The 26776-nt window shown below is 41.7% G+C and overlaps 1 protein-coding gene across 4 annotated transcripts in view; it reads right to left on the reverse strand.

The window, feature by feature from the left end:
• FRMD4B (FERM domain containing 4B) overlaps window positions 1–26776 on the reverse strand; it is a 257085-nt gene that overhangs the window by 116224 nt on the left and 114085 nt on the right. For all 4 annotated transcript variants that reach the window (XM_073644727.1, XM_073644729.1, XM_073644726.1 and 1 more), the window contains exon 4: window positions 25530–25622. In XM_073644727.1, the coding sequence (XP_073500828.1) occupies window positions 25530–25622 (93 nt within the window). The remainder of the gene's footprint in view (window positions 1–25529; window positions 25623–26776) is intronic.

Here is a 26776-nt window from a genome sequence, read left to right on the forward strand (position 1 = left end):
CAGGAAAATTATGCTTTGGTTTTCTGTAAAAAGAAAGACTTGCTTTAAAAAAATAACTGTCTTAAAAAAATTAAAACAATTATAATTCCGCAGTGAGAATATTTTTTTTTTCCAAACCCCCTTTTCCTTGTTCACCACCAATTATTACAAGTCTAAAAGAAAATACAATATTTTTATTCCTTGAGATACGATCGGCATTTAAATATTATTATCACTGAGCGCGAAGACGTTATACCTGAGGGATACAATTAGGACAGCGAATCTTGAGTCTGGCGGCAGCGGACGGCTCCCAGTGGTATGAGTGTTTTGTCACTGGAGGAACTGACAGCATTGAACTGGTGTTCTATAGAGATAAGTGGGTTACTTCGTTAAGGAAGAAGAGCTGCGCTCCTGTACGGCAGATTACGGCATCCGTTTCTATTTTTTTCTTTACGTACGATGTAATTGAAGTGTAATTGCTAATATTAGTAGAGCATGGTGCGGCCAGATAAGATTACCGCAGTCCACGCGATGCCATTGTAATGGGGACGTTTTATGGTAAAATGTATCATCATTATGGGATATGGCGGCTGTTGTCACGTTCGATTGTAACTACCGCCATATTGTCCCGGAATCTACTGACCGGCTGCAGATATTTCCCTAACAATAAATTATTACACTCACTTCTTTGTTTTTTAACCCTTTCACCCCCCCCCCTGGCCATTTTTCGCTTTTTTGTTTTTTTTTTGCGCTTTTGTTTTTTCTTACCTTCTTCCAAAAGGCACAACTTTTTTACTTTTCCGTCGACAAGGGTTTCATTTTTTTTGCGGGACGAAATTTTTATATAATGCACTGAAAAACGGGAAAAGATACCAAGTGAAATTTTGTATTTATTTATTTATTTTGTAAAGTTTTTACGGTTCACTATGCAGTAAAAAAAATAACCCGTCATCTTGATTCAGCATGTTTACAGGGATACTGAATTTGCATACACTTTTTATTGTTTATCTTACTGTTTTTAAATTAATTCCGAACATTTTTTAAAAGCAAACTTTCGCTTTCTGTTGCCAGTCTCTTTTCTTTTTTTTCTTCCATCAAGGGAGCTCTGCTTGTCTTTGCAAGGTGATCTGTAATTTTTATTGATACCATTGTGAAGTACATAAGATATTTTATTCCTTTTTATTGTTTCATTGTTTTTGTTTATAGTTTTTTTTTTGTTTGGGACCAAAAAAATGGCAAATTCTTTTGTTTCATTATTTTTCTTTATAGTTTTTATAGTACGGGTTTATTAAATTTATATTTTGATACATTTAATGGGTGCAGTGACACCAAATATGCTTTTTTTATTTTCAGATTCGGAATTTTTTTTATATTTTGAAAAATATCTTAATTACTTCCTTGCTTTAGCACTGAATGTATAGAACAATAACGATCTCTTATGAAATCCAGCTGTAGACTTTGCTTTGTGCTCAATATTTTTAAAATGCACCTTTGTATGCCATCCTTTCACCTGGGAATCCCACCACAGTGATACATTGTCCTTTCTGCTTCTACAAATAATACATACTCTAGAGCTGCATTCACAATTCTGCAGGTGTGAGGACTAAAATCTCTCAGCATTCCTTAATAGCCCGATGACAGCACAAAGTTTGCTCTTGTGATAAAGGATACTGAGGACTGTGTCTATAAAAAAAACAAGAATGATAAGGTAATTTAATGAATTTTGAATAGTGAGTGCAGCTCTGGAGTATAATACAGGATGTAGCTCAGCGACAGTACAGTATCAGTAATGTAATGTATGTACACAGTGACTGCACCAGCAGAATAGTGAGTGCAGCTCTGGAGTATAATACAGGATGTAACTCAGGATCAGTAATGTAATGTATGTACACAGTGACTGCAGCAGCAGAATAGTGAGTGCAGCTCTGGAGTATAATACAGGATGTAACTCAGGATCAGTACAGGATCAGTAATGTTATGTATGTACACAGTGACTGCACCAGCAGAATAGTGAGTGCAGCTCTGGAATATAATACAGGCTGTAACTCAGGATCAGTACAGGATCAGTAATGTAATGTATGAACACAGTGAATGCACCAGCAGAATAGTGAGTGCAGCTCTGGGGTATAATACAGGATGTAACTCTGGATCAGTACAGGATCAGTAATGTAATGTATGTACACAGTGACTGCACCAGCAGAATAGTGAGTGCAGCTCTGGAGTATAATACAGGATGTAACTCAGGATCAGTAATGTAATGTATGTACACAGTGACTGCACCAGCAGAATAGTGAGTGCAGCTCTGGAGTATAATACAGGATGTAACTCAGGATCAGTACAGGATCAGTAATGTAATGTATGTACACAGTGAATGCACCAGCAGAATAGTGAGTGCAGCTCTGGAGTATAATACAGGATGTAACTCAGGATCAGTACAGGATCAGTAATGTAATGTATGTACACAGTGACTGCACCAGCAGAATAGTGAGTGCAGCTCTGGGGTATAATACAGGAGGTAACTCAGGATCAGTAATGTAATGTATGTACACAGTGACTGCACCAGCAGGATAGTGAGTGCAGCTCTGGAGTATAATACAGGATGTAACTCAGGATCAGTAATGTAATGTATGTACACAGTGACTGCACCAGCAGAATAGTGAGTGCAGCTCAGGAGTATAATAAAGGATGTAACTCAGGATCAGTGCAGGATCAGTAATGTAATGTATGTACACAGTGACTGCACCAGCAGAATAGTGAGTGCAGCTCTGGAGTATAATACAGGAGGTAACTCAGGATCAGTACAGGATCAGTAAAGTAATGTATGTACACAGTGACTGCACCAGCAGAATAGTGAGTGCAGCTCTGGAGTATAATACAGGATGTAACTCAGGATCAGTACAGGATCAGTAATGTAATGTGTGTACACAGTGACTGCATCAGCAGAATAGTGAGTGCAGCTCTGGAGTATAATACAGGATGTAACTCAGGATCAGTAATGTAATGTATGTACACAGTGACTGCACCAGCAGAATAGTGAGTGCAGCTCTGGAATATAATACAGGATGTAACTCAGGATCAGTACAGGATCAGTAATGTAATGTATGAACACAGTGAATGCACCAGCAGAATAGTGAGTGCAGCTCTGGGGTATAATACAGGATGTAACTCAGGATCAGTACAGGATCAGTAATGTAATGTATGAACACAGTGAATGCACCAGCAGAATAGTGAGTGCAGCTCTGGGGTATAATACAGGATGTAACTCTGGATCAGTACAGGATCAGTAATGTAATGTATGTACACAGTGACTGCACCAGCAGAATAGTGAGTGCAGCTCTGGAGTATAATACAGGATGTAACTCAGGATCAGTAATGTAATGTATGTACACAGTGACTGCACCAGCAGAATAGTGAGTGCAGCTCTGGAGTATAATACAGGATGTAACTCAGGATCAGTACAGGATCAGTAATGTAATGTATGTACACAGTGAATGCACCAGCAGAATAGTGAGTGCAGCTCTGGAGTATAATACAGGATGTAACTCAGGATCAGTACAGGATCAGTAATGTAATGTATGTACACAGTGACTGCACCAGCAGAATAGTGAGTGCAGCTCTGGGGTATAATACAGGAGGTAACTCAGGATCAGTAATGTAATGTATGTACACAGTGACTGCACCAGCAGGATAGTGAGTGCAGCTCTGGAGTATAATACAGGATGTAACTCAGGATCAGTAATGTAATGTATGTACACAGTGACTGCACCAGCAGAATAGTGAGTGCAGCTCAGGAGTATAATAAAGGATGTAACTCAGGATCAGTGCAGGATCAGTAATGTAATGTATGTACACAGTGACTGCACCAGCAGAATAGTGAGTGCAGCTCTGGAGTATAATACAGGAGGTAACTCAGGATCAGTACAGGATCAGTAAAGTAATGTATGTACACAGTGACTGCACCAGCAGAATAGTGAGTGCAGCTCTGGAGTATAATACAGGATGTAACTCAGGATCAGTACAGGATCAGTAATGTAATGTGTGTACACAGTGACTGCATCAGCAGAATAGTGAGTGCAGCTCTGGAGTATAATACAGGATGTAACTCAGGATCAGTAATGTAATGTATGTACACAGTGACTGCACCAGCAGAATAGTGAGTGCAGCTCTGGAATATAATACAGGATGTAACTCAGGATCAGTACAGGATCAGTAATGTAATGTATGAACACAGTGAATGCACCAGCAGAATAGTGAGTGCAGCTCTGGGGTATAATACAGGATGTAACTCAGGATCAGTACAGGATCAGTAATGTAATGTATGAACACAGTGAATGCACCAGCAGAATAGTGAGTGCAGCTCTGGGGTATAATACAGGATGTAACTCTGGATCAGTACAGGATCAGTAATGTAATGTATGTACACAGTGACTGCACCAGCAGAATAGTGAGTGCAGCTCTGGAGTATAATACAGGATGTAACTCAGGATCAGTAATGTAATGTATGTACACAGTGACTGCACCAGCAGAATAGTGAGTGCAGCTCTGGAGTATAATACAGGATGTAACTCAGGATCAGTACAGGATCAGTAATGTAATGTATGTACACAGTGAATGCACCAGCAGAATAGTGAGTGCAGCTCTGGAGTATAATACAGGATGTAACTCAGGATCAGTACAGGATCAGTAATGTAATGTATGTACACAGTGACTGCACCAGCAGAATAGTGAGTGCAGCTCTGGGGTATAATACAGGAGGTAACTCAGGATCAGTAATGTAATGTATGTACACAGTGACTGCACCAGCAGGATAGTGAGTGCAGCTCTGGAGTATAATACAGGATGTAACTCAGGATCAGTAATGTAATGTATGTACACAGTGACTGCACCAGCAGAATAGTGAGTGCAGCTCAGGAGTATAATAAAGGATGTAACTCAGGATCAGTGCAGGATCAGTAATGTAATTTATGTACACAGTGACTGCACCAGCAGAATAGTGAGTGCAGCTCTGGAGTATAATACAGGAGGTAACTCAGGATCAGTACAGGATCAGTAAAGTAATGTATGTACACAGTGACTGCACCAGCAGAATAGTGAGTGCAGCTCTGGAGTATAATACAGGATGTAACTCAGGATCAGTACAGGATCAGTAATGTAATGTGTGTACACAGTGACTGCATCAGCAGAATAGTGAGTGCAGCTCTGGAGTATAATACAGGATGTAACTCAGGATCAGTAATGTAATGTATGTACACAGTGACTGCACCAGCAGAATAGTGAGTGCAGCTCTGGAATATAATACAGGATGTAACTCAGGATCAGTACAGGATCAGTAATGTAATGTATGAACACAGTGAATGCACCAGCAGAATAGTGAGTGCAGCTCTGGGGTATAATACAGGATGTAACTCAGGATCAGTACAGGATCAGTAATGTAATGTATGTACACAGTGACTGCACCAGCAGAATAGTGAGTGCAGCTCTGGAGTATAATACAGGATGTAACTCAGGATCAGTAATATAATGTATGCACACAGTGACTGCACCAGCAGAATAGTGAGTGCAGCTCTGGAGTATAATACAGGATGTAACTCAGGATCAGTACAGGATCAGTAATGTAATGTATGTACACAGTGAATGCACCAGCAGAATAGTGAGTGCAGCTCTGGAGTATAATACAGGAGGTAACTCAGGATCAGTGCAGGATCAGTAATGTAATGTATGTACACAGTGACTGCACCAGCAGAATAGTGAGTGCAGCTCTGGGGTATAATACAGGAGGTAACTCAGGATCAGTACAGGATCAGTAATGTAATGTATGTACACAGTGACTGCACCAGCAGGATAGTGAGTGCAGCTCTGGAGTATAATACAGGATGTAACTCAGGATCAGTAATGTAATGTATGTACACAGTGACTGCACCAGCAGAATAGTGAGTGCAGCTCTGGAGTATAATAAAGGATGTAACTCAGGATCAGTACAGGATCAGTAATGTAATGTATGCACACAGTGACTGCACCAGCAGAATAGTGAGTGCAGCTCTGGAGTATAATACAGGAGGTAACTCAGGATCAGTACAGGATCAGTAATGTAATGCATGTACACAGTGACTGCACCAGCAGAATAGTGAGTGCAGCTCTGGAGTATAATACAGGATGTAACTCAGGATCAGTACAGGATCAGAAATGTAATGTGTGTACACAGTGACTGCATCAGCAGAATAGTGAGTGCAGCTCTGGGGTATAATACAGGATGTAACTCAGGATCAGTACAGGGTCAGTAATGTAATGTATGTACACAGTGACTGCACCAGCAGAATATTGAGTGCAGCTCTGAAGTATAATAAAGGATATAACTCAGGATCAGTAATGTAATGTATGTACACAGTGACTACACCAGCAGAATAGTGAGTGCAGCTCTGGAGTATAATACAGGATGTAACTCAGGATCAGTAATGTAATGTATGTACACAGTGACTACACCAGCAGAATAGTGAGTGCAGCTCTGGAGTATAATACAGGAGGTAACTCAGGATCAGTACAGGATCAGTAATGTAATGTATGTACACAGTGACTGCACAAGCAGAATAGTGAGTGCAGCTCTGGAGTATAATACAGGATGTAACTCAGGATCAGTACAGGATCAGTAGTGTAATGTATGTACACAGTGACTGCACCAGCAGAATAGTGAGTGCTGCTCTGGAGTATAATACAGGATGTAACTCAGGATCAGTACAGGATCAGTAATGTAATGTATATACACAGTGACTGCACCAGCAGAATAGTGAGTGCAGCTCTGGAGTATAATACAGGATGTAACTCAGGATCAGTACAGGATCAGTAATGTAATGTATGTACACAGTGACTCCACCAGCAGAATAGTGAGTGCAGCTCTGGAGTATAATACAGGATGTAACTCAGGATCAGTACAGGATCAGTAATGTAATGTATGTACACAGTGACTGCACCAGCAGAATAGTGAGCGCAGCTCTGGAGCATATTATGGAATAATATATAATTATGCGATGTGATATTGTAGATAAAAAGTCAGCATTTTGTTATAATGTTTACATGGTTCTCTATGGTCATAAATAATGGAATACAGCTATATATTATATCACAATTAAAGTTTTTGTACATTTTAGGATCTGGTGCCTGAGGAGCCCCAAAGATCCCTCTATCACAAGAAATAGAGTAGGACAGCATAGATGGCACTTGATGGTCGAGGGACCTACCTACAATCGATTTTGTATTGGGGTCTAGCATCAACCTCCCAAATCTATTAAGAAGTAATTTCCATACTAGAAGTATAGAGGACATTGCTATATATAAGTGTAGGTTCACTTCAGGTTCCTTAAATGTTATAATATAACATTATAACTCATAAATGATGAATAAAACAAAAATAACATTTTCTCCAAGATGTAAAAAACCTCCGGGGAGTAAAAATACAGATTCTGATTTATAACCTCAGATTTGTCACAAAGCAATTTAAAAAAATCTGTCATAGTGTAAGATAAACCACATAAAACAGAATTTCTTTCATTCCTTTGGTGGAAAGCAGAAATTCCGATTTGCAATAAATTGTTTTTCTATTACATCTCAGTCAGTGTTGGACGTCCGCTGTGACATGTAAGTGCCCACATCATCTAGAGATGAAGTCTCCCTGTGGAGCAATGTGGAAGGCCAAACCTGAACCCGGCTAATATACTCGGAAGTGTCCAAATTGCACATAATAAGCATCAGCCAAAAATGCCCCTGGGCCCACTTTAGCTTTTTTTTTTTAATAAATTTATTAGCTCTTTGGGGCATAAGTATGAGGGGGGAGTACAGAGTCTGTAGTCACATTGAGGCATTAAAGAGGCCAAAATGCGGTCCTTTCCCATAAGTAGACACCAGAAATGTCCCATTACAGGTATGGCACTAAGTCCTTGGAGCATCAAGATACAACTCTGGATGAGACAATACTTTATTTGTCCTGGTTCCAAGTATAGTACAGCTGTGTCCAGGGGCATTTATATCTCGTAGAACAATACTCTATCCAAGAAATTTTTCCAAAACTGGCCATAGATGTGGTCAGATTCTGATATTTTTAGATATCGTGGCCTTTAATGGGGAAAGATCAAGAAGAAGAAAGTTGGCACAAACAAACAATTTCCTCCTTGGACATTAATTGGAAAATTTAGGGGTTTTTTTTGTAATAAACTACTTCTATTGGTAAGGGTATCCTTAAAAAATACAACACTCCAAGGAAAAAAAATCAGTCTAACACTAGTTCCCCATTTTTGGATAACAGACCAGTGCCTCTATCCGGAGTCATAAATCTGCATATGAAGTGGAGGTACAGTAGGGACCCAGATAAGTCTATAGGTTCCATAAGAAGTGCCGGGGCCCACAACAAATTTTTGGATGGTCATTGCCAGGCCATTATGTGCAGGTCTGATCAGGTTGCACATTACACCTACACTCGTCATCGCCAAACCATTACATTACACCTACAACAGCCCCCTCATCCCGTCAGGCCCCCTCTTACGGCACCGTAGACCTTCAATAAGAGCCCTCCCTTTCCCCTTCGCCGGGCGGTCCACCTCTTGCTTTGACACTGGCTCCTTTCTATCGCGGCACTTATTAATGCACAGCAGGTCGTTTGCCTGGACAGAGTTCTTGGCTCTCCTGCGGTTATGGGCGGTTATGCTGCCCTTGGCTGCCATATTACAGCTGCACATGGAGATGATTTGGATGATAATAATAATCCCCCATAATCAACTGAAAGTATGAACCAAAAGCAATTGTCTAGTTTGGGTCGGAGATCTCTTGGATGAATTGGTGCATGATTGAGGACAGGGAAAAAAGTTGCAGTCAGACTCCCCCAAAAATAAAAAGATGAAGTCCAACAGCCTGACATCTGTCATGGAGGAAAGTTGTGACACCTTCATAAACTTCAAAATTGGTGAGTTTGGTCAACATCAAATCCAAAGTGATGGCCATCTTTACTTCTTGATTTGGTCTCTACTTGCAGGTCAAGCAGATACAAGCTCAACAAGGGGCAGCCGATCCTGATAACAAAATATACAGCACTAATGGAAAGATGGCGCTGCGCTCTTATTCCAGTGTCACAATCATGGCTTTTGATCGACATCATTCTCCACCTGATGTACAATGTCCCATTGATGCATCTCCTTGAAAACCCCGAAGCACAATATCTAAGGAACCATAGACTTTTTTTTATTTCTCCGGGATCTGTCTGTTATTAGGTATTTAAACAGTAGAAATGTGTGAAGATGTGAGAAATACAAAAGAAGAATGAACAGTCGTCTTCTTTGTCTGGAGCTGGATCGTGAAGGTCATCCCGGTGTCAATTTCATGTTCAGAAAAGACTGCAGGGTACCGAGCAGGTCCCGTCTTGTAACTCAACGAAAACCTGAGGCTGTAGATGGGTAGAAACGTGCAAGAAAAAACTCCTGGTTAACCTTCCCGACGTCATTATCTAAGATCCTGTCAGTTTGAGGTCTTCTTGGATCTGTCTGCTCTCTACCGGTTACAAGATAAGGTCTACCGGTATCTACCTGCATGTGACTTTATAGGATAAGGTCTACCGGTATCTACCTGCATGTGACTGGTTATAGGATGAGGTCTACCGGTATCTACCTGCATGTGACTTTATAGGATAAGGTCTACCGGTATCTACCTGCATGTGACTGGTTATAGGATGAGGTCTACCGGTATCTACCTGCATGTGACTGGTTATAGGATAAGGTCTACCGGTATCTACCAGCATGTGACTGGTTATAGGATAAGGTCTATCGGTATCTACGCATGTGACTGGTTATAGGATAAGGTCTATTTCTAGCCATTAAATAACTAATATTTCATCGGTTTCCCCTCTGCAGCCTATACAGTGGGTACGAAAAGTATACCCTTTAAATTTTTCAATCTATGTTTCATTTAGCCATTTGGTAAATTCTAAAAAGTTCTTTTTTCTCTCATTAATGTACACTCTACACCCCATCTTGACTGAAAAAAACACAGAAATGTAGAAATTTTTGCAAATTTATTAAAAAAGAAAAACTGAAATATCACATGGTCATAAGTATTCAGACCCTTTGCTCAGACACTCATATTTAAGTCACATGCTGTCCATTTCCTTGTGATCCTCCTTGAGATGGTTCTACTCCTTCATTGGAGTCCAGCTGTGTTTAATTAAACTGAGCAATGTGAACTGAGGTCTAAGATGGTACACATGCAAGAAATAGGAGCATGTTCACACTAGCAAAAAGAAGCAAAACCTACAAAAGACAAAAAACATATCTCATACCCTACCATCATTATATATAAATGTAAAGCAAAGTTGCATATTAAATATAGGGTACTTAGTGAACTATTTTTGATCAAAAAAAGTATACAAGCCGTCCCACCAGCGGCAAGGTGACCCTAAATTGGGACGGTACCTACACTGTGTATATTAAAAACCTTACTGTATATCAAAGTTGAAGTAATGCATATAAAAGGATAGACAAATAGGACCGGGTCCCAACTCCAGACCACCTAAGCCCGTGGTAAGCTACATATATACTAATCAGCTCAACAAAGGGGATGCCACACCCTTAATTTGCACAGAATGCAAACAAGACAAAAAACCAAGCAATGTGAACTGAGGTTTAAGATGGTACACATGCAAGAAATAGGAGCATGTTCACACTATCAAAAAGAAGCAAAACCTACAAAAGACAAAAAACATATCTCATACCCTACCATCATTATATATAAATGTAAAGCAAAGTTGCATATTAAATATAGGGTACTTGGTGAACTATTTTTGATCAAAAAAAGTATACAAGCCGTCCCACCAGCGATAGGACTAATAGGACTTGATTTGGAAAGGCACACACCTTTATAAGACCTCACAGCTCACAGTGCATGTCAGACAAAATGAGAATCATGAGCTGAAAGGAACTGCCCAAGGAGCTCAGAGACAGAATTGTGGCAAGGCACAGATCTGGCCAAGGTTACAAAAGAATTTCTGCACTACTCAGGGTTCCTAAGAGCACAGTGGCCTCCATAATCCTTAAATGGAAGACGTTTGGGACCACCAGAAGTCTTCCTAGACCTGGCCGTCCAGCCAAACTGAGCAATCGTGGGAGAAGAGCCTTGGTGAGAGAGGTAAAGAAGAACCCCAAGATCACTGTGGCTGAGCTCCAGAGATGCAGTAGGGAGATGGGAGAAAGTTCCACAAAGTCAACTATCACTGCAGCCCTCCACCAGTCAGGCCTTTATGCCAGAGTGGCCCGACGGAAGCATCTCCTCAGTGCAAGACATATGAAAGCACGCATAGAGTTTGCTCAAAAACACATGAAGGACTCCCAGACTATGAGAAATAAGATTCTCTGGTCTGATGAGACGAAGATAGAACTTTTTGGTGATAATTCTAAGCGGTATGTGTGGAGAAAACCAGGCAATGCTCATCACCTGCCCAATACAATCCCAACAATGAAACATGGTGGTGGCAGCATCATGTTGTGGGGGTGTATTTCAGCTGCAGGGACAGGTCGACTGGTTGCAATTGAAGGAAACATGAATGTGGCCAAGTACAGAGCTATCCTGGATGACAACCTCTTCCAGAGTGCTCTGGACCTCAGACTTGGCAGAAGGTTCACCTTCCAACAAGACAATGACCCTAAGCACACAGCTAAAATAACAAAGGAGTGGCTTCAGAACAACTCTGTGACCATTCTTGACTGGCCCAGCCAGAGCCCCGACCTAAACCAAATTGAGCATCTCTGGAGAGACCTGAAAATGGCTGTCCACCAACGTTCACCATCCAACCTGACGGAACTGGAGAGGATCTGCAAGGAAGAATGGCAGAGGATCCCCAAATCCAGGTGTGAAAAACGTGTTGCATTATTCACAAGAAGACTCATGGCTGTACTAGCTCAAAAGGGGGGTTCTACTCAATACTGATCAAAGGGTCTGAATACTTATGACCATGTGATATTTGACGGGCTTGACTGCCAACATTATGCTGATTGATGCTGACTTCCCGCAGTTAGGCAGCAGGGAGCTGGCTATCAATCAGCATTAGGTCAGCAGTCACACCCCGTCGACAGAGGAAAGTTTAAGAGAACCCACTGCCCTCTCAACGTCATGTCAGCAGAAGCCATTGAATTGCTGGCAGGAGTGGTCTATGATCCATCTGTGCTGGCACAACAGGCAGCTACAGTATGTAACAACTACCTGCCTTGTTAGTTCTTAGGCTCATAGTAAAAAAATTAAATAGTCCCGGATAACCCATAAGCAGCAGCACGAACTTCCTGTCTCTCTGCTTCAGCTTGTTTCCTCTCTCTGCTCATCCTCCCTCACTTCTCCATCAGCTGTAATCTGATCTCTCAGGGGGCTGACAGTTGTTCTTGTCTTGACCAACATGGATAAATAATGAGTTAAGGAAGCCGAAGGATGAGAAGAAGTGGCTCATAAGTGGAGAAAGAAGCATATTTCTCTGATAAGGTATATTACAAAGTTTCTTATATTTACTTGTGCTATTGATTTATGCAAACTTTGTTAAAAAATGACAGTGACCATTTACAAAAGCTGTTAGATCATCACTTTATGATTTATGATTGGTTTGGATCTTATCTCTGGGATCTTCACCAATCAATAAAAGAAGGGACTGCAGAGCAGCTTTAGCTTTCTGCTTAATAATTATTTGTATCATTTTTTTAAAGGTTTTAGAGCCCCATTGCCTGATAAATCTCCTAAATAGCCATGGAATTAAAGGGGTTGTCCACTTTTTTCCTTTATCTTAAATGTATGTAGTTGGGCTAAATTCAATTTTGCAATTTTGCTGTTAAAAATTTTGCACCGTTTGCCTTCTATATCCTCCGGTCTGTTGCTGGGTGCACAAAGAGTTAACTGAGAATCTGTCAGTCAGCCCAGCTATGAGATCTGAGGGGAGTTTGTAACTCTTTTTCTGCGCTTCTCTCAGCTTATTTATGATCACAGACCACATCGAGAACCGCACCACATGTGAAGGGAAACAAAGAGCCTATCAAAACTAAATGGTGCAAAATGAAACCCAGTTGCAACAATGTTTTTTAGCCCCAAATACATGTATTTAAGGAAAGAAAAAACATTTACTAAGGGTGGACATTCCTTTTAATGAAAAAATTATTTCAGCCTGAAGCCACCACTAGGGGGAGCCAAGGAGCTGACTGCATACAACTTATACATTGACCTCAATGATAAAACTGTATTCAGTCATCATGTTTTGCCACGTCATGAACATGGCTCCTGCTTCTCATCCAGAAATGTCACTTGGGCTATTTTCTTAAGAGGATTCATTATAGTATGATCCAGGGTTATAGCTGTAGGGGCATGAGCTCTGGGTGCCAGTGAAGTTGCCAACAAGCCTCTCCATAGTGGCCAAGGTATTTAGATTCAGGGCAAGCCTTCCCAAGGAGGGACCAAGCACCTTGGTTCTCAGGATTAGTGGTGACCCCAAATGTTGGACCTCAACTGATCCTAACAATATCCAAAAAAAGGGTGAATTTTGTAACTTTTTCCTACTTTTTGTAATTTTTTGCTACTTTTTGTAACTTTTTGCTACTTTACATTTGCAGAAATGTGGTACTGTGCAAGCGGGCGACTACTGTCCTAATGTCCTTGTCCTCATTCTAGTGGCCAAGCCGCTCACAGCTCCTCTATGTGGTCAAAAAAACTTTTTTTCTTTCTAAAGTTTCCAGCAAAGTGATTGTTGCAGACTCCACCAGCAGTAAAACTCACAAAACCAGTAATACCAGTCCGCAAGCTTAAACATGATGCCCTTTCCTCTACATATTATATAATGGTAATTATTTATTTCTGCTCTCAGTGACTTTGCCCTCGGGAAGTTATTGTGATAGAATGGGTGCAACCTATTGGATGATGTCCAGATGAGCAACTAGCCCATCCGGCCATCACTAGCCCACGCTTTTAGTGTTTATGAAGGCAGGGCTCAGGGCGACATTTGCTTATCTAATATAACATGCAATTAAAGTCAGCTGTCACCCAAGCACGACTGTCAATTCTTACCAAACGCATCAGTAATAAAAGGGACTTAAAGGGGTTGTCACATAATTAATATATGCCGCAAGACAGATGATAAATGTATGATTGCTGGGGGTCTGACCGCTGGGACCCCATAAGGGTGTAGAGTATAGGGTCTCCTGTGTGAATGGAGCAGCAGTGAGCATGTGCAACCACAGCTCCTATAGGCAGTGAATAGATGCACATGCTCAGTACAGCTCCAATCACACAAGGGACTTGGGGACCCCAGCTCTCATGACTGATTAGGGTCAGAGGGCACAGACACCACCCAGCAATCATACGTTCATCACCTATCCTATGGAAAAGTGGTAAAATTAGTTTATGGGACACCCCTTTAAGGGTAAGGTGGGGGATACCCCAAAATGTGAACCCAGTCTAAGAAAACGCATGTTTAAATATTTACATCTACTGTAAATAGATGTTATCAGTCATTGTACAGGAGGGGAGGAGGTGAGCTGTGACATCACCTATTGTGAATGGTGAATCCTGTGCTATCTACTGTATATAGAGGTGTTATCAGTCATAGTAGAGGAGGAGGAGGTGAACTGTGACATCACCTATTGTGAATGGTGGATCCTGTGTTATCTACTGTATATGGAGGTGTTATCAGTCCTTGTACAAGAGGAGGAGGTGAGCTGTGACATAATCTATTGTGAATGGTGGATCCTGTGTTATCTACTGTATATAGAGGTGTTATCAGTCCTTGTACAGGAAGAGGAGGAGGTGAGCTGTGACATCACCTATTGTGAATGGTGGATCCTGTGTTATCTACTGTATACAGAGGTGTTATCAGTCCTTGTACAGGAGGAGGAGGAGGTGAGCTGTGACATCACCTATTGTGAATGGTAGATCCTGTGTTATCTACTGTATATAGAGGTGTTATCAGTCATTGTACAGGAGGAGGAGGATGTGAGCTGTGACATCACCTATTGTGAATGGTGGATCCTGTGTTATCTACTGTATATAGAGGTGTTATCAGTCATTGTACAGGAGGAGGAGGTGAGCTGTGACATCACCTATTGTGAATGGTGGATCCTGTGTTATCTACTGTATATAGAGGCGTTATCAGTCATTGTACAGGAGGAGGAGGAGGTGAGCTGTGATATCACCTATTGTGAATGGTGGATCCTGTGCTATCTACTGTATATAGAGGTGTTATCAGTCACTGTACAGGAGGAGGTGAGCTGTGACATCACCTATTGTGAATGGTGGATCCTGTGTTATCTACTGTATATAGAGGTGTTATCAGTCATTATACAGGAGAAGGAGGTGAGCTGTGACATCACCTCTTGTGGATGGTAGATCCTGTGTTATCTACTGTATATAGAGGTGTTATCAGTCATTGTACAGGAGAAGGAGGAGGTGAGCTGTGACATCTATTGTGAATAGGGGATCCTGTGTTATCTACTGTATATAGATGTGTTATCAGTCATTGAACAGGAGGAGGAGGTGAGCTGTGACATCACCTATTGTGAATGGTGGATCCTGTGTTATCTACTGTATACAGAGGTGTTATCAGTCCTTGTACAGGAGGAGGAGGAGGTGAGCTGTGACATCACCTATTGTGGATGGTAGATCCTGTGTGTGTTCTCTACTCTATATAGAGGTGTTATCAGTCACTGTACAGGAGGAGGAGGTGAGCTGTGATATCACTTATTGTGAATGGTGGATCCTGTGTTATCTACTGTATATAGAGGTGTTATCAGTCACTGTACAGGAGGAGGAGGAGGTGAGCTGTGACATCATCTATTGTGAATGGTGGATCCTCTGTTATCTATTGTATATAGAGGTGTTATCAGTCATTATACAAGAGGAGGAGGTGAGCTGTGACATCACCAATTGTCAATGGTGAATACTGTGTTATCTACTGTATATAGAGGTGTTATCAGTCATTGTACAGGAGGAGGAGGTGAGCTGTAACATCACCTATTGTGGATGGTAGATCCTGTGTTATCTACTGTATATAGAGGTGTTATCAGTCATTGTACAGGAGAAGGAGGAGGTGAGCTGTGACATCTATTGTGAATAGTGGATCCTGTGATATCTACTGTATATAGAGGTGTTATCAGTCATTGTACAGGAGGAGGAGGTGAGCTGTGACATCACCTATTGTGAATGGTGGATCCTGTGTTATCTACTGTATATAGAGGTGTTATCAGTCACTGTACAGGAGGAGGAGGAGGTGAGCTGTGACATCATCTATTGTGAATGGTGGATCCTCTGTTATCTACTGTATATAGAGGTGTTATCAGTCATGGTACAGGAGGAGGAGGTGAGCTGTGACATCGCCTATTGTGGATGGTAGATCCTGTGTTATCTACTGTATATAGAGGTGTTATCAGTCATTGTACAGGAGGAAGAGGTGAGCTGTGACATCACCTATTGTGGATGGTAGATCCTGTGTTATCTACTGTATATAGAGGTGTTATCAGTCATTGTACAGGAGGAGGAGGTGAGCTGTGACATCACCTATTGTAAATGGTGAATCCTGTGATATCTACTGTATATAGAGGTGTTATCAGTCATTGTACAGGAGGAGGAGGTGAGTTGTGACATCACCTATTGTGGATGGTAGATCCTGTGTTATCTACTGTATATAGAGGTGTTATCAGTCATTGTACAGGAGAAGGAGGAGGTGAGCTGTGACATCTATTGTGAATAGTGGATCCTGTGTTATCTACTGTATATAGAGGTGTTATCAGTCATTGTACAGGAGGAGGAGGTGAGCTGTGACATCACCTATTGTGAATGGTGGATCCTGTGTTATCTACTGTATACAGAGGTGTTATCAGTCCTTGTACAGGAGGAGGAGGAGGTGAGCTGTGACATCACCTATTGTGGATGGTAGATCCTGTGTTCTCTACTGTATACAGAGGTATTATCAGTCACTGTACAGGAGGAGGTGAGCTGTGACATCACCTATTGTGAATGGTGGATCCTGTGTTATCTACTGTATATAGAGGTGTTATCAGTCATTATACAGGAGAAGGTGGTGAGCTGTGACATCACCTATTGTGAATGGTGGATCCTGTGTTATCTACTGTATATAGAGGTGTTATCAGTCATTGTACAGGAGGAGGAGGAGGAGGTGAGCTGTGACATCATTTATTGTGAATGGTGGATCCTCTGTTATCTACTGTATATAGAGGCGTTATCAGTCATTATACAAGAGGAGGAGGTGAACTGTGACATCACCTATTGTCAATGGTGAATCCTGTGCTATCTACTGTATATGGAGGTGTTATCAGTCATAGTACAGGAGGAGGAGGTGAGCTGTGACATCATCTATTGTGAATGGTGGATCCTGTGTTATCTACTGTATATAGAGATGTTACCAGTCATTGTACAGGAGGAGGAGGAGGTGAGCTGTGACATCACCTATTGTGAATGGTGGATCCTGTGTTATCTACTGTATATAGAGGTGTTATCAGTCACTGTACAGGAGGAGGAGGAGATGAGCTGTGACATCTCCTATTGTGAATGCTGGATCCTGTGTTATCTACTGTATAAAGAGGAGTTTCAGTCATTGTACAGGAGGAGGAGGTGAGCTGTGACATCACCTATTATGAATGGTGGATCCTGTGTTATCTACTGTACATAGAGGTGTTATCAGTCATTGTACAGGAGGAGGAGGTGAGCTGTGATATCACCTATTGTGAATGGTGGATCCTATGTTATCTACTGTATATAGAGATGTTACCAGTCATTGCACAGGAGGAGGAGGAGGTGAGCTGTGACATCACCTATTGTGAATGGTGGATCCTGTGTTATCTACTGTATATAGAGGTGTTATCAGTCATTGTACAGGAGGAGGAGAAGGTGAGCTGTGACATCGCCTATTGTGAATTGTGAATCCTGTGTTATCTACTGTATATAGAGGTGTTATCAGTCATTGCACAGGAGGAGGAGGTACGCTCTGATATCACCTATTGTGAATGGTGAATCCTGTGTTATCTACTGTATATAGAGGTGTTATCAGTCATTGTACCGGAGGAGGAGGTGAGCTGTGACATCACCTATTATGAATAGTGGATCCTGTGTTATCTACTGTACATAGAGGTGTTATCAGTCTTTGTACAGGAGGAGGTGAGCTGTGACATCACCTATTATGAATGGTGGATCCTGTGTTATCTACTGTACATAGAGGTGTTATCAGTCATTGTACAGGAGGAGGAGGTGAGTTGTGATATCACCTATTGTGAATGATTTATCCTGTGTTATCTACTGTATATAGAGGTGTTATCAGTCATTGTACAGGAGGAGGAGGAGGAGGTGAGCTGTGATATCACCTATTGTGAATGATGGATCCTGTGTTATCTACTGTATATAGAGGTGTTATCAGTCATTATACAGGAGAAGGAGGTGAGCTGTGACATCACCTATTGTGAATGGTGGATCCTGTGTTATCTACTGTATATAGAGGTGTTATCAGTCATTGTACAGGAGGAGGAGGAGGTGAGCTGTGACATCATCTATTGTGAATGGTGGATCCTCTGTTATCTACTGTATATAGAGGTGTTATCAGTCATTATACAAGAGGAGGAGGTGAACTGTGACATCACCTATTGTCAATGGTGAATCCTGTGCTATCTACTGTATATGGAGGTGTTATCAGTCATTGTACAGGAGGAGGAGGTGAGCTGTGACATCACCTTTTGTGAATGGTGGATCCTGTGTTATCTGCTGTATATAGAGATGTTATCAGTCACTGTACAGGAGGAGGAGGAGATGAGCTGTGACATCACCTATTGTCAATGGTGAATCCTGTGCTATCTACTGTATATGGAGGTGTTATCAGTCATTGTACAGGAGGAGGAGGTGAGCTGTGACATCATCTATTGTGAATGGTGGATCCTGTGTTATCTACTGTATATAGAGATGTTACCAGTCATTGTACAGGAGAAGGAGGAGGTGAGCTGTGACATCACCTATTGTGAATGGTGGATCCTGTGTTATCTACTGTATATAGAGATGTTATCAGTCACTGTACAGGAGGAGGAGATGAGCTGTGACATCTCCTATTGTGAATGGTGGATCCTGTGTTATCTAATGTACATAGAGGTGTTATCAGTCATTGTACAGGAGGAGGTGAGCTGTGACATCACCTATTATGAATGGTGGATCCTGTGTTATCTACTGTACATAGAGGTGTTATCAGTCATTGTACAGGAGGAAGAGGTGAGCTGTGACATCACCTATTGTGAATGGTGGATTTTGTGTTATCTACTGTATATAGAGGTGTTATCAGTCATTGTACAGGAGGAGGAGGTGAGCTGTGATATCACCTATTGTGAATGGTGGATCCTGTGTTATCTACTGTATATAGAGATGTTACCAGTCATTGTACAGGAGGAGGAGGAGGTGAGCTGTGACATCACCTATTGTGAATGGTGGATCCTGTGTTATCTACTGTATATAGAGGTGTTATCAGTCATTGTACAGGAGGAGGAGAAGGTGAGCTGTGACATCGCCTATTGTGAATTGTGAATCCTGTGTTATCTACTGTATATAGAGGTGTTACCAGTCATTGCACAGGAGGAGGAGGTACGCTCTGATATCACCTATTGTGAATGGTGAATCCTGTGTTATCTACTGCATATAGAGGTGTTATCAGTCATTGTACAGGAGGAGGAGTAGGTGAGCTGTGACATCACCTATTGTGAATGGTCGATCCTGTGTTATCTACTGCATATAGAGGTGTTATCAGTCACTGTACAGGAGGAGGAGATGTGCTGTGACATCTCCTATTATGAATGGTGGATCCTGTGTTATCTACTGTATATAGAGGAGTTATCAGTCATTATACAGGAGAAGGAGGTGAGCTGTGACATCACCTATTGTGAATGGTGGATCCTGTGTTATCTACTGTATATAGAGGTGTTATCAGTCATTGTACAGGAGGAGGAGGAGGAGGTGAGCTGTGACATCATCTATTGTGAATGGTGGATCCTCTGTTATCTACTGTATATAGAGGTGTTATCAGTCATTCTACAAGAGGAGGAGGTGAACTGTGACATCACCTATTGTCAATGGTGAATCCTGTGCTATCTACTGTATATGGAGGTGTTATCAGTCATTGTACAGGAGGAGGAGGTGAGCTGTGACATCATCTATTGAGAATGGTGGATCCTGTGTTATCTACTGTATATAGAGATGTTACCAGTCATTGTACAGGAGGAGGAGGAGGTGAGCTGAGACATCACCTATTGTGAATGGTGGATCCTGTGTTATCTACTGTATATAGAGGTGTTATCAGTCACTGTACAGGAGGAGGAGATGTGCTGTGACATCTCCTATTGTGAATGGTGGATCCTGTGTTATCTACTGTATATAGAGGAGTTATCAGTCATTATACAGGAGAAGGAGGTGAGCTGTGACATCACCTATTGTGAATGGTGGATCATGTGTTATCTACTGTATATAGAGGTGTTATCAGTCATTGTACAGGAGGAGGAGGAGGAGGTGAGCTGTGACATCATCTATTGTGAATGGTGGATCCTCTGTTATCTACTGTATATAGAGGTGTTATCAGTCATTGTACAGGAGGAGGAGGTGAGCTGTGACATCATCTATTGTGAATGGTGGATCCTGTGTTATCTACTGTATATAGAGGTGTTATCAGTCATTGTACAGGAGGAGGAGGAGGAGGTGAGCTGTGACATCATCTATTGTGAATGGTGGATCCTCTGTTATCTACTGTATATAGAGGTGTTATCAGTCATTCTACAAGAGGAGGAGGTGAACTGTGACATCACCTATTGTCAATGGTGAATCCTGTGCTATCTACTGTATATGGAGGTGTTATCAGTCATTGTACAGGAGGAGGAGGTGAGCTGTGACATCATCTATTGTGAATGGTGGATCCTGTGTTATCTACTGTATATAGAGATGTTACCAGTCATTGTACAGGAGGAGGAGGTGAGCTGTGACCTCACCTATTGTGAATGGTGGATCCTGTGTTATCTACTGTATATAGAGGTGTTATCAGTCATTGTACAGGAGGAGGAGAAGGTGAGCTGTGACATCGCCTATTGTGAATTGTGAATCCTGTGTTATCTACTGTATGTAGAGGTGTTATCAGTCATTGCACAGGAGGAGGAGGTACGCTCTGATATCACCTATTGTGAATGGTGAATCCTGTGTTATCTACTGCCTATAGAGGTGTTATCAGTCATTGTACAGGAGGAGGAGGAGGTGAGCTGTGACATCACCTATTGTGAATGGTGGATCCTGTGTTATCTACTGTATATAGAGGTGTTATCAGTCATTGTACAGGAGGAGGAGGAGGTGAGCTGTGATATCACCTATTGTGAATGGTGGATCCTGTGTTATCTACTGTATATAGAGGTGTTATCAGTCATTGTACAGGAGGAGGAAGAGAGCTGTGACATCACCTATTCTGAATAGTTGATTCCGTCCAATCCAGTGAATACAGAGATATATTAGTCATAGTACTCTGCTGTATGTGGAGATTATACATTTTACTGTAATCCTATCTGTGATGATAAACAGAAGGTGTGTGTTTAGTATTAGATATAATGACCAGTGTGAAAATTGTTATATTTCTGATTATTTTTTAAAAGATAATGATAGGGAAAATTGAAAAAACATTATCAAACATTTTTAAAAAATATATTTAACGCAAAAAGTTGATTTAAACAATCAGTTATTTTCACATTGAATAGGAGCTGTGTAATACATCAGTTCCTCTGTCTGATCAACTTATCATTGGGAAACTCTTCTAAAAAATAAATAAATAAAAAATATCCCCCAAATGGTGAATCTACTCTGCGCTCCTCGATCTCACGTCTTAATGAAAGAAAAAGGAGCATCAAAGTCTTTGAGGAAGAATTAGTTGCATTGAAGCTGAGCAGCTTGTGAAGAGAACGGTTCCCCGTGTCTGACATCGAAAAGGATAATAACCAGTATTCATCATCCCGGGTTTTCTCGGCAGGAGCAGCAATACTTCAATAAGACGAGACAACGCGTTCTGCGCTGCTGTGGGTTACATCGCTCTCGAGGGGACGTCACTTTCCATCAATTCATATAACTCGTTCCCTCGCTCTAGACATCACAGTAACAAGCTCAGCAACACGGCTTATTAGGGGAACCTGTGCGCAATGGACGCCATCTCTGGTCATGGCAAAGCTGTACTATGCCTACTAATAAGCCTTCCTAAAACCGTCATCCCAATCAGCTCTTCTACAACAGGCTTTTCAAATGCAAAGGGGTGTGATATTTCGGGTTTAGGCATTGAAGTTGAAGAGGTTCCAGTAGCAATACGGAGGTCCCAGTATATCTGTCTGTATATCATTAGTTTCCATATGCACTGTAATACTTAATTTCTCCTCTGGGAGTGCTGCAGGGGATTACAACACCTGCTGCAGATCTCATCGAAGGTTGACTTGAACTTTGATGTGGTCCTAAATCATGCTTAAAGGGGTTAAACAGAAAAAAAAAACTAGTGTGTACAGGTGCAAGCAAGGACAAGTAAGTCAATAAAACTAAGAAAAAATGCTAAACATTGAATCTACAAAATTGGAAGGGCATTACTGCCCATAGAAAATAGGTGAACGCCATAATATGTACATAGGAAATAGAGAAAAATGGAACTGCGATAATGCTACAGGAAAAATTGCTACAGAAAAAATGAAGGTATTTAGGGTGTAAATTGGCCAAATTGACTCTTACACCCATCAACCTAAGGCGGTTTTAATTATATGGATCCTTTCTGCCCTATAAATTGTAGCGCAATTTATGCGCTAAGTACCTTTAGTTTTTGTGTACCAATTTTTACTGTAGCGATATTACAGTTCCATTTTTCTATATTTCCTATGTACATATTATGGCGTTCACCTATTTTCTATGGCAGTAATGCAGCTCCAATTTTCTAGATTCAATGTTTTGCGTTTCAGAGTGCAGCTGTTTTTTCTTAGCTTTATGCTTAAAGGGGTCGTCTGGTAAAAACAAGTTATCTCCTATCTAAAAGATAGGTGATAACTTATTGATCGGTGGGGGTCCGACCACTGGACGACTATTAGAATGGAGCATGCCCGGCCGTTGCTCCATTCATTCCCTATGGGGCTGCTGTGCGCTGCGTTTGTCTTTTTCTAGTAGTCTGATAAGAGAATTAATGGAGTGGCGGTCATTCTAAAGAGGATAAAAATGTCCAATTCGGTGCAGGTCCCAGTGGTCGGACACCCACCAATCTGCAAGTTTTTCACTTTTTGTTCGAATAAGTGGTAACTTACTTTCACCGGACAACCTGGCGTTGCCTGAAAAAGACTGAAAACTCTCATTAACAAGCGTAAAATTTACAAATGACCAATACGATTTGCGCTACACTTGTCCGATCTCCAGTTTTGGTCCTTTGTGGCAGCCAGTCTTCACTTCTGCACCCAACATCCTTGGCTGGGCATTCTTGACCTCATGGAGTGACGTAGTGACTTGGTGACACGGAACGCTATGATGTTGTGGTGCCATGTATGAGCAGAAGGAGCCCAAGTGTCATGGGTTTATCAGGTTTGACAGACAGTCATTCTGGATCCAGCTGTAGGAGGTCGCTGCGCTTGGCTTTGCAGGCACCTTCTTGATACTTTTTATCATCCTTATCTCTTTATTACCCAGCGGTGACCTCCACCTTCTGCTGCTAATTAACACACCCTTGCTTGATCTTTAAATACCCTCAGTGTCTCCAGAGAGTTGCCGGTGATAGAACTATATTCCTCTGTTTAGGCCTGGAGTTCTAGCAGTCGGCTATTTTCTTCTTGGAGTTCCTTTGTGGGTTGTAGTCGTGATCACTCTGGTGTCTACTCAAAGTTTATCCCGTTCTCTGTTTCCCTTGTTTGTCTTTAGTTGCAGTGGGGGCTGACTAGTGCTCACCTCTCCCTTTCCTACCTAGGGCCTAGCTCCAGGGTCAGCCAGGGATTAGGTATCCTGCTCGACGATAGGTGCGGAAACTATTTTGGGATGGTAGGGGAGTCAGTGTGTTGTTAGATCTGCTTAGGGGTCTCCACTCTCCCTAGTTGTTGGGCTTCCCCCCCTTTTCCTATCGTCGTACGCTGGGTCCTTCCCATACCTAGAATGACATCAAGATGTCGGGTGCAAAAGTGAAGACCGCCTGTCATAGAGAACCAGATTGGACGCCGGACCAGGGCAGCACGAATCGAAATGCTCATCACTAGAAATTTTGCCGCCACCAGACACCACTTATCTAATTTGCTGTACACATACTCAGCTGAGAATCTTGAGACTAAAAAGCAATGTGCTAATTAAAATTTCTGGAGCGCACAATCCAAGTTTATAGGACGGTAAAACAAGTAATGTCTTCACCCTCCCCCCGTCATTATGTGAGAAATAATATTTTATAAGATAATTAACGCTGATTGCAGCTTCCGTCCAGCGTAATGGCATAAATCCTCTGACCCAGTTCACAGGGTGTTTATGTGCTCATCGGGCTGACTAAGGCCGTCATCAGGGCACTGCAATACATGAGTTACACCCACGACAAGTTGTGTCCAGCAGGCTACACGTGCAGCGCAAACGCCAAAGGTCGGAGATAATGGAAATATAGCGCCCTCTGCTGGTGAAGAAAAGTTTAGGCATACAGCCAAAAGTTTTCTAATAAGTTTTTAGAAAACTTAGAAAAGCACTTAGACAATGAAAGAAGTATTTCCATCGCTCTAAGGATAGTTAATAACTTGTCCGATCGCTGGGACCCCCTCTGATTCCAATATGCGGCTCTGAAATGCCTCCTCTGAATGGAGCAGCGGCCAGACATGTGCACCCCTGAGAACCAGCAGACTACTGCGCTCCGCTTTTTTCGGCATCCCCATAGAGACTGTGATACGAATGTCCAACCACAGCCCCATTCTCAGGATCAATGGGTGTGAATAGGTGATAACTTCTGAGTATGGGATTAACCCTTTAAAAAGCAATTATCAAGCATCCATGTTGGTCGGACAGATGTTCCTCTTGCCTCCCCATACAGCCAACCATTTATATATAGTTACCCGCCTACCTGTTGGCAAATTAGGGAAGCTTTAGCCTCACCCCAGAATTAACCCAACCCCTATCCAGACCGTTAATTTGTGGGTGGATTTTTGTAAACCTCGTCTTTTTTTGATCCGGGACTGTTTCCAAAAAATTGCAACATTCCCCGTAAGTCCGGAACAAATATGATCTTCTTATCACTACCTTTGACCATAACCTCATAAAGTCTAACAAATCCTATCCTTCTGCCAACGAGGGAAAGTCAGGGTACCACCACAGACTTAAAATAGTCATCCGATTGCTCCGAAATGGTTGGGTGTGTTCACACAGGCAGCAGATTTTCTTTGGGTTGGGTTGACTTACATATGATGTTCATGGCCACTTTAATATCCAGCAGGTGAAAAACACAAAAAATGTGAAAACAATTAAACTGGGAGGGGGCAAATACTTTTTCACTGTACCGGAAACAGTTGAAAACTTACCTTACAACAAAATACAGTGTGACGGGGCCGGATTTCTTCGGCAGGTCGTGATCGAGCACTCTCTGATCCAACTGCAGCCAGGCGAACTGCCCCCTGCAAGGGGAAAAGCGGAGATTACAGATTTGGTCTCACATCCACATGCACCTTTATCAATGTTGATGACATGTCACTTGCCATAACTATGTAATTATTTCAGACCATGCCCACTTGGCTAACAAAACTAGATTTACATACAGGGAAGATGAGGTCATATCTCAGGAATTGAGAGGAGCTGGAACTAGAGAAAAAACATTACTGGCTTGAAGAGAACAACATTTGCAGACATTAAAAAATACATATTTAGAACAATTGACAGGTCCTATTTCGACTAAATGGAAACAGTATAAATCTATACACTTGGCATAAATTTGTATTTTTTTGAATCTGGGGTAAATGCTGCTGTTCTCTTGAATCCGGCGATGTTTTTCTTTCGTTCCTGCGCCTCTCCGTTCCTGAGATATGGCCTCTTCTTCCCTGTATATAAATCTAGCCTTGATAACTAACTGGGCGTGGTCCTCAAAATGACTACCACAGAGAAGAGTTTATGACCACACCCACTTAGTTAACAAGACTAGATTTACATACAGAGAAGAAGGGACCATATCTCAGGGACGGAGAGGCGCAGGAACTAAAGAAAAACATTGCAGCAATCAGGAGAACAGCGGCATTTACACCGGGTAAAGAAATTACATATTTATGGTCAGTGACAGATCCCCTTAAAGCTAAAATCAAAATGTTATAAATTTATATACAATGAGCACCCTCTAGTGGAGGTAGTTTCTATGGCAGTATTATGACAAGAAGGGAAAACAGTTCAGTTTCAGGCTCCTTCCCACTACACAAGTTGCAAGCTCCGCCATTATAGCAGCTCATACAAAGATCAAACAAACTGTCTGTCCTTTACAGACCTTTTGTTTTCCTGGACAGGGTCATCTGAGATGATCTTAGAAAAAGAAATAAAAGATTTACAAACTCTCCCAATGGACTATCAGAGCGATCTCACTGACAATTTCTCAGTTAACTCATTCTGCAGCCAATGTAACACTGAGGCTATAGAAGGCAAACAGTGCAAAAATTGTAATGAAACCCAATTGCAAAAATTATTTTTAGCTAAAATGACATGCATATAAGTAAGAAAAAAGAGTATTCCTTATTCGGTCTTCATGTAGTTTGCATCGGCCCATGCAAAAGAGCCTTAAATGAACACA

This window comes from Phyllobates terribilis, unplaced genomic scaffold (genome assembly GCF_046119375.1).
Source record: "Phyllobates terribilis strain yellow unplaced genomic scaffold, ASM4611937v1 Scaffold_8__6_contigs__length_399053987, whole genome shotgun sequence".
In the NCBI taxonomy this organism is placed as follows: domain Eukaryota; kingdom Metazoa; phylum Chordata; class Amphibia; order Anura; family Dendrobatidae; genus Phyllobates; species Phyllobates terribilis.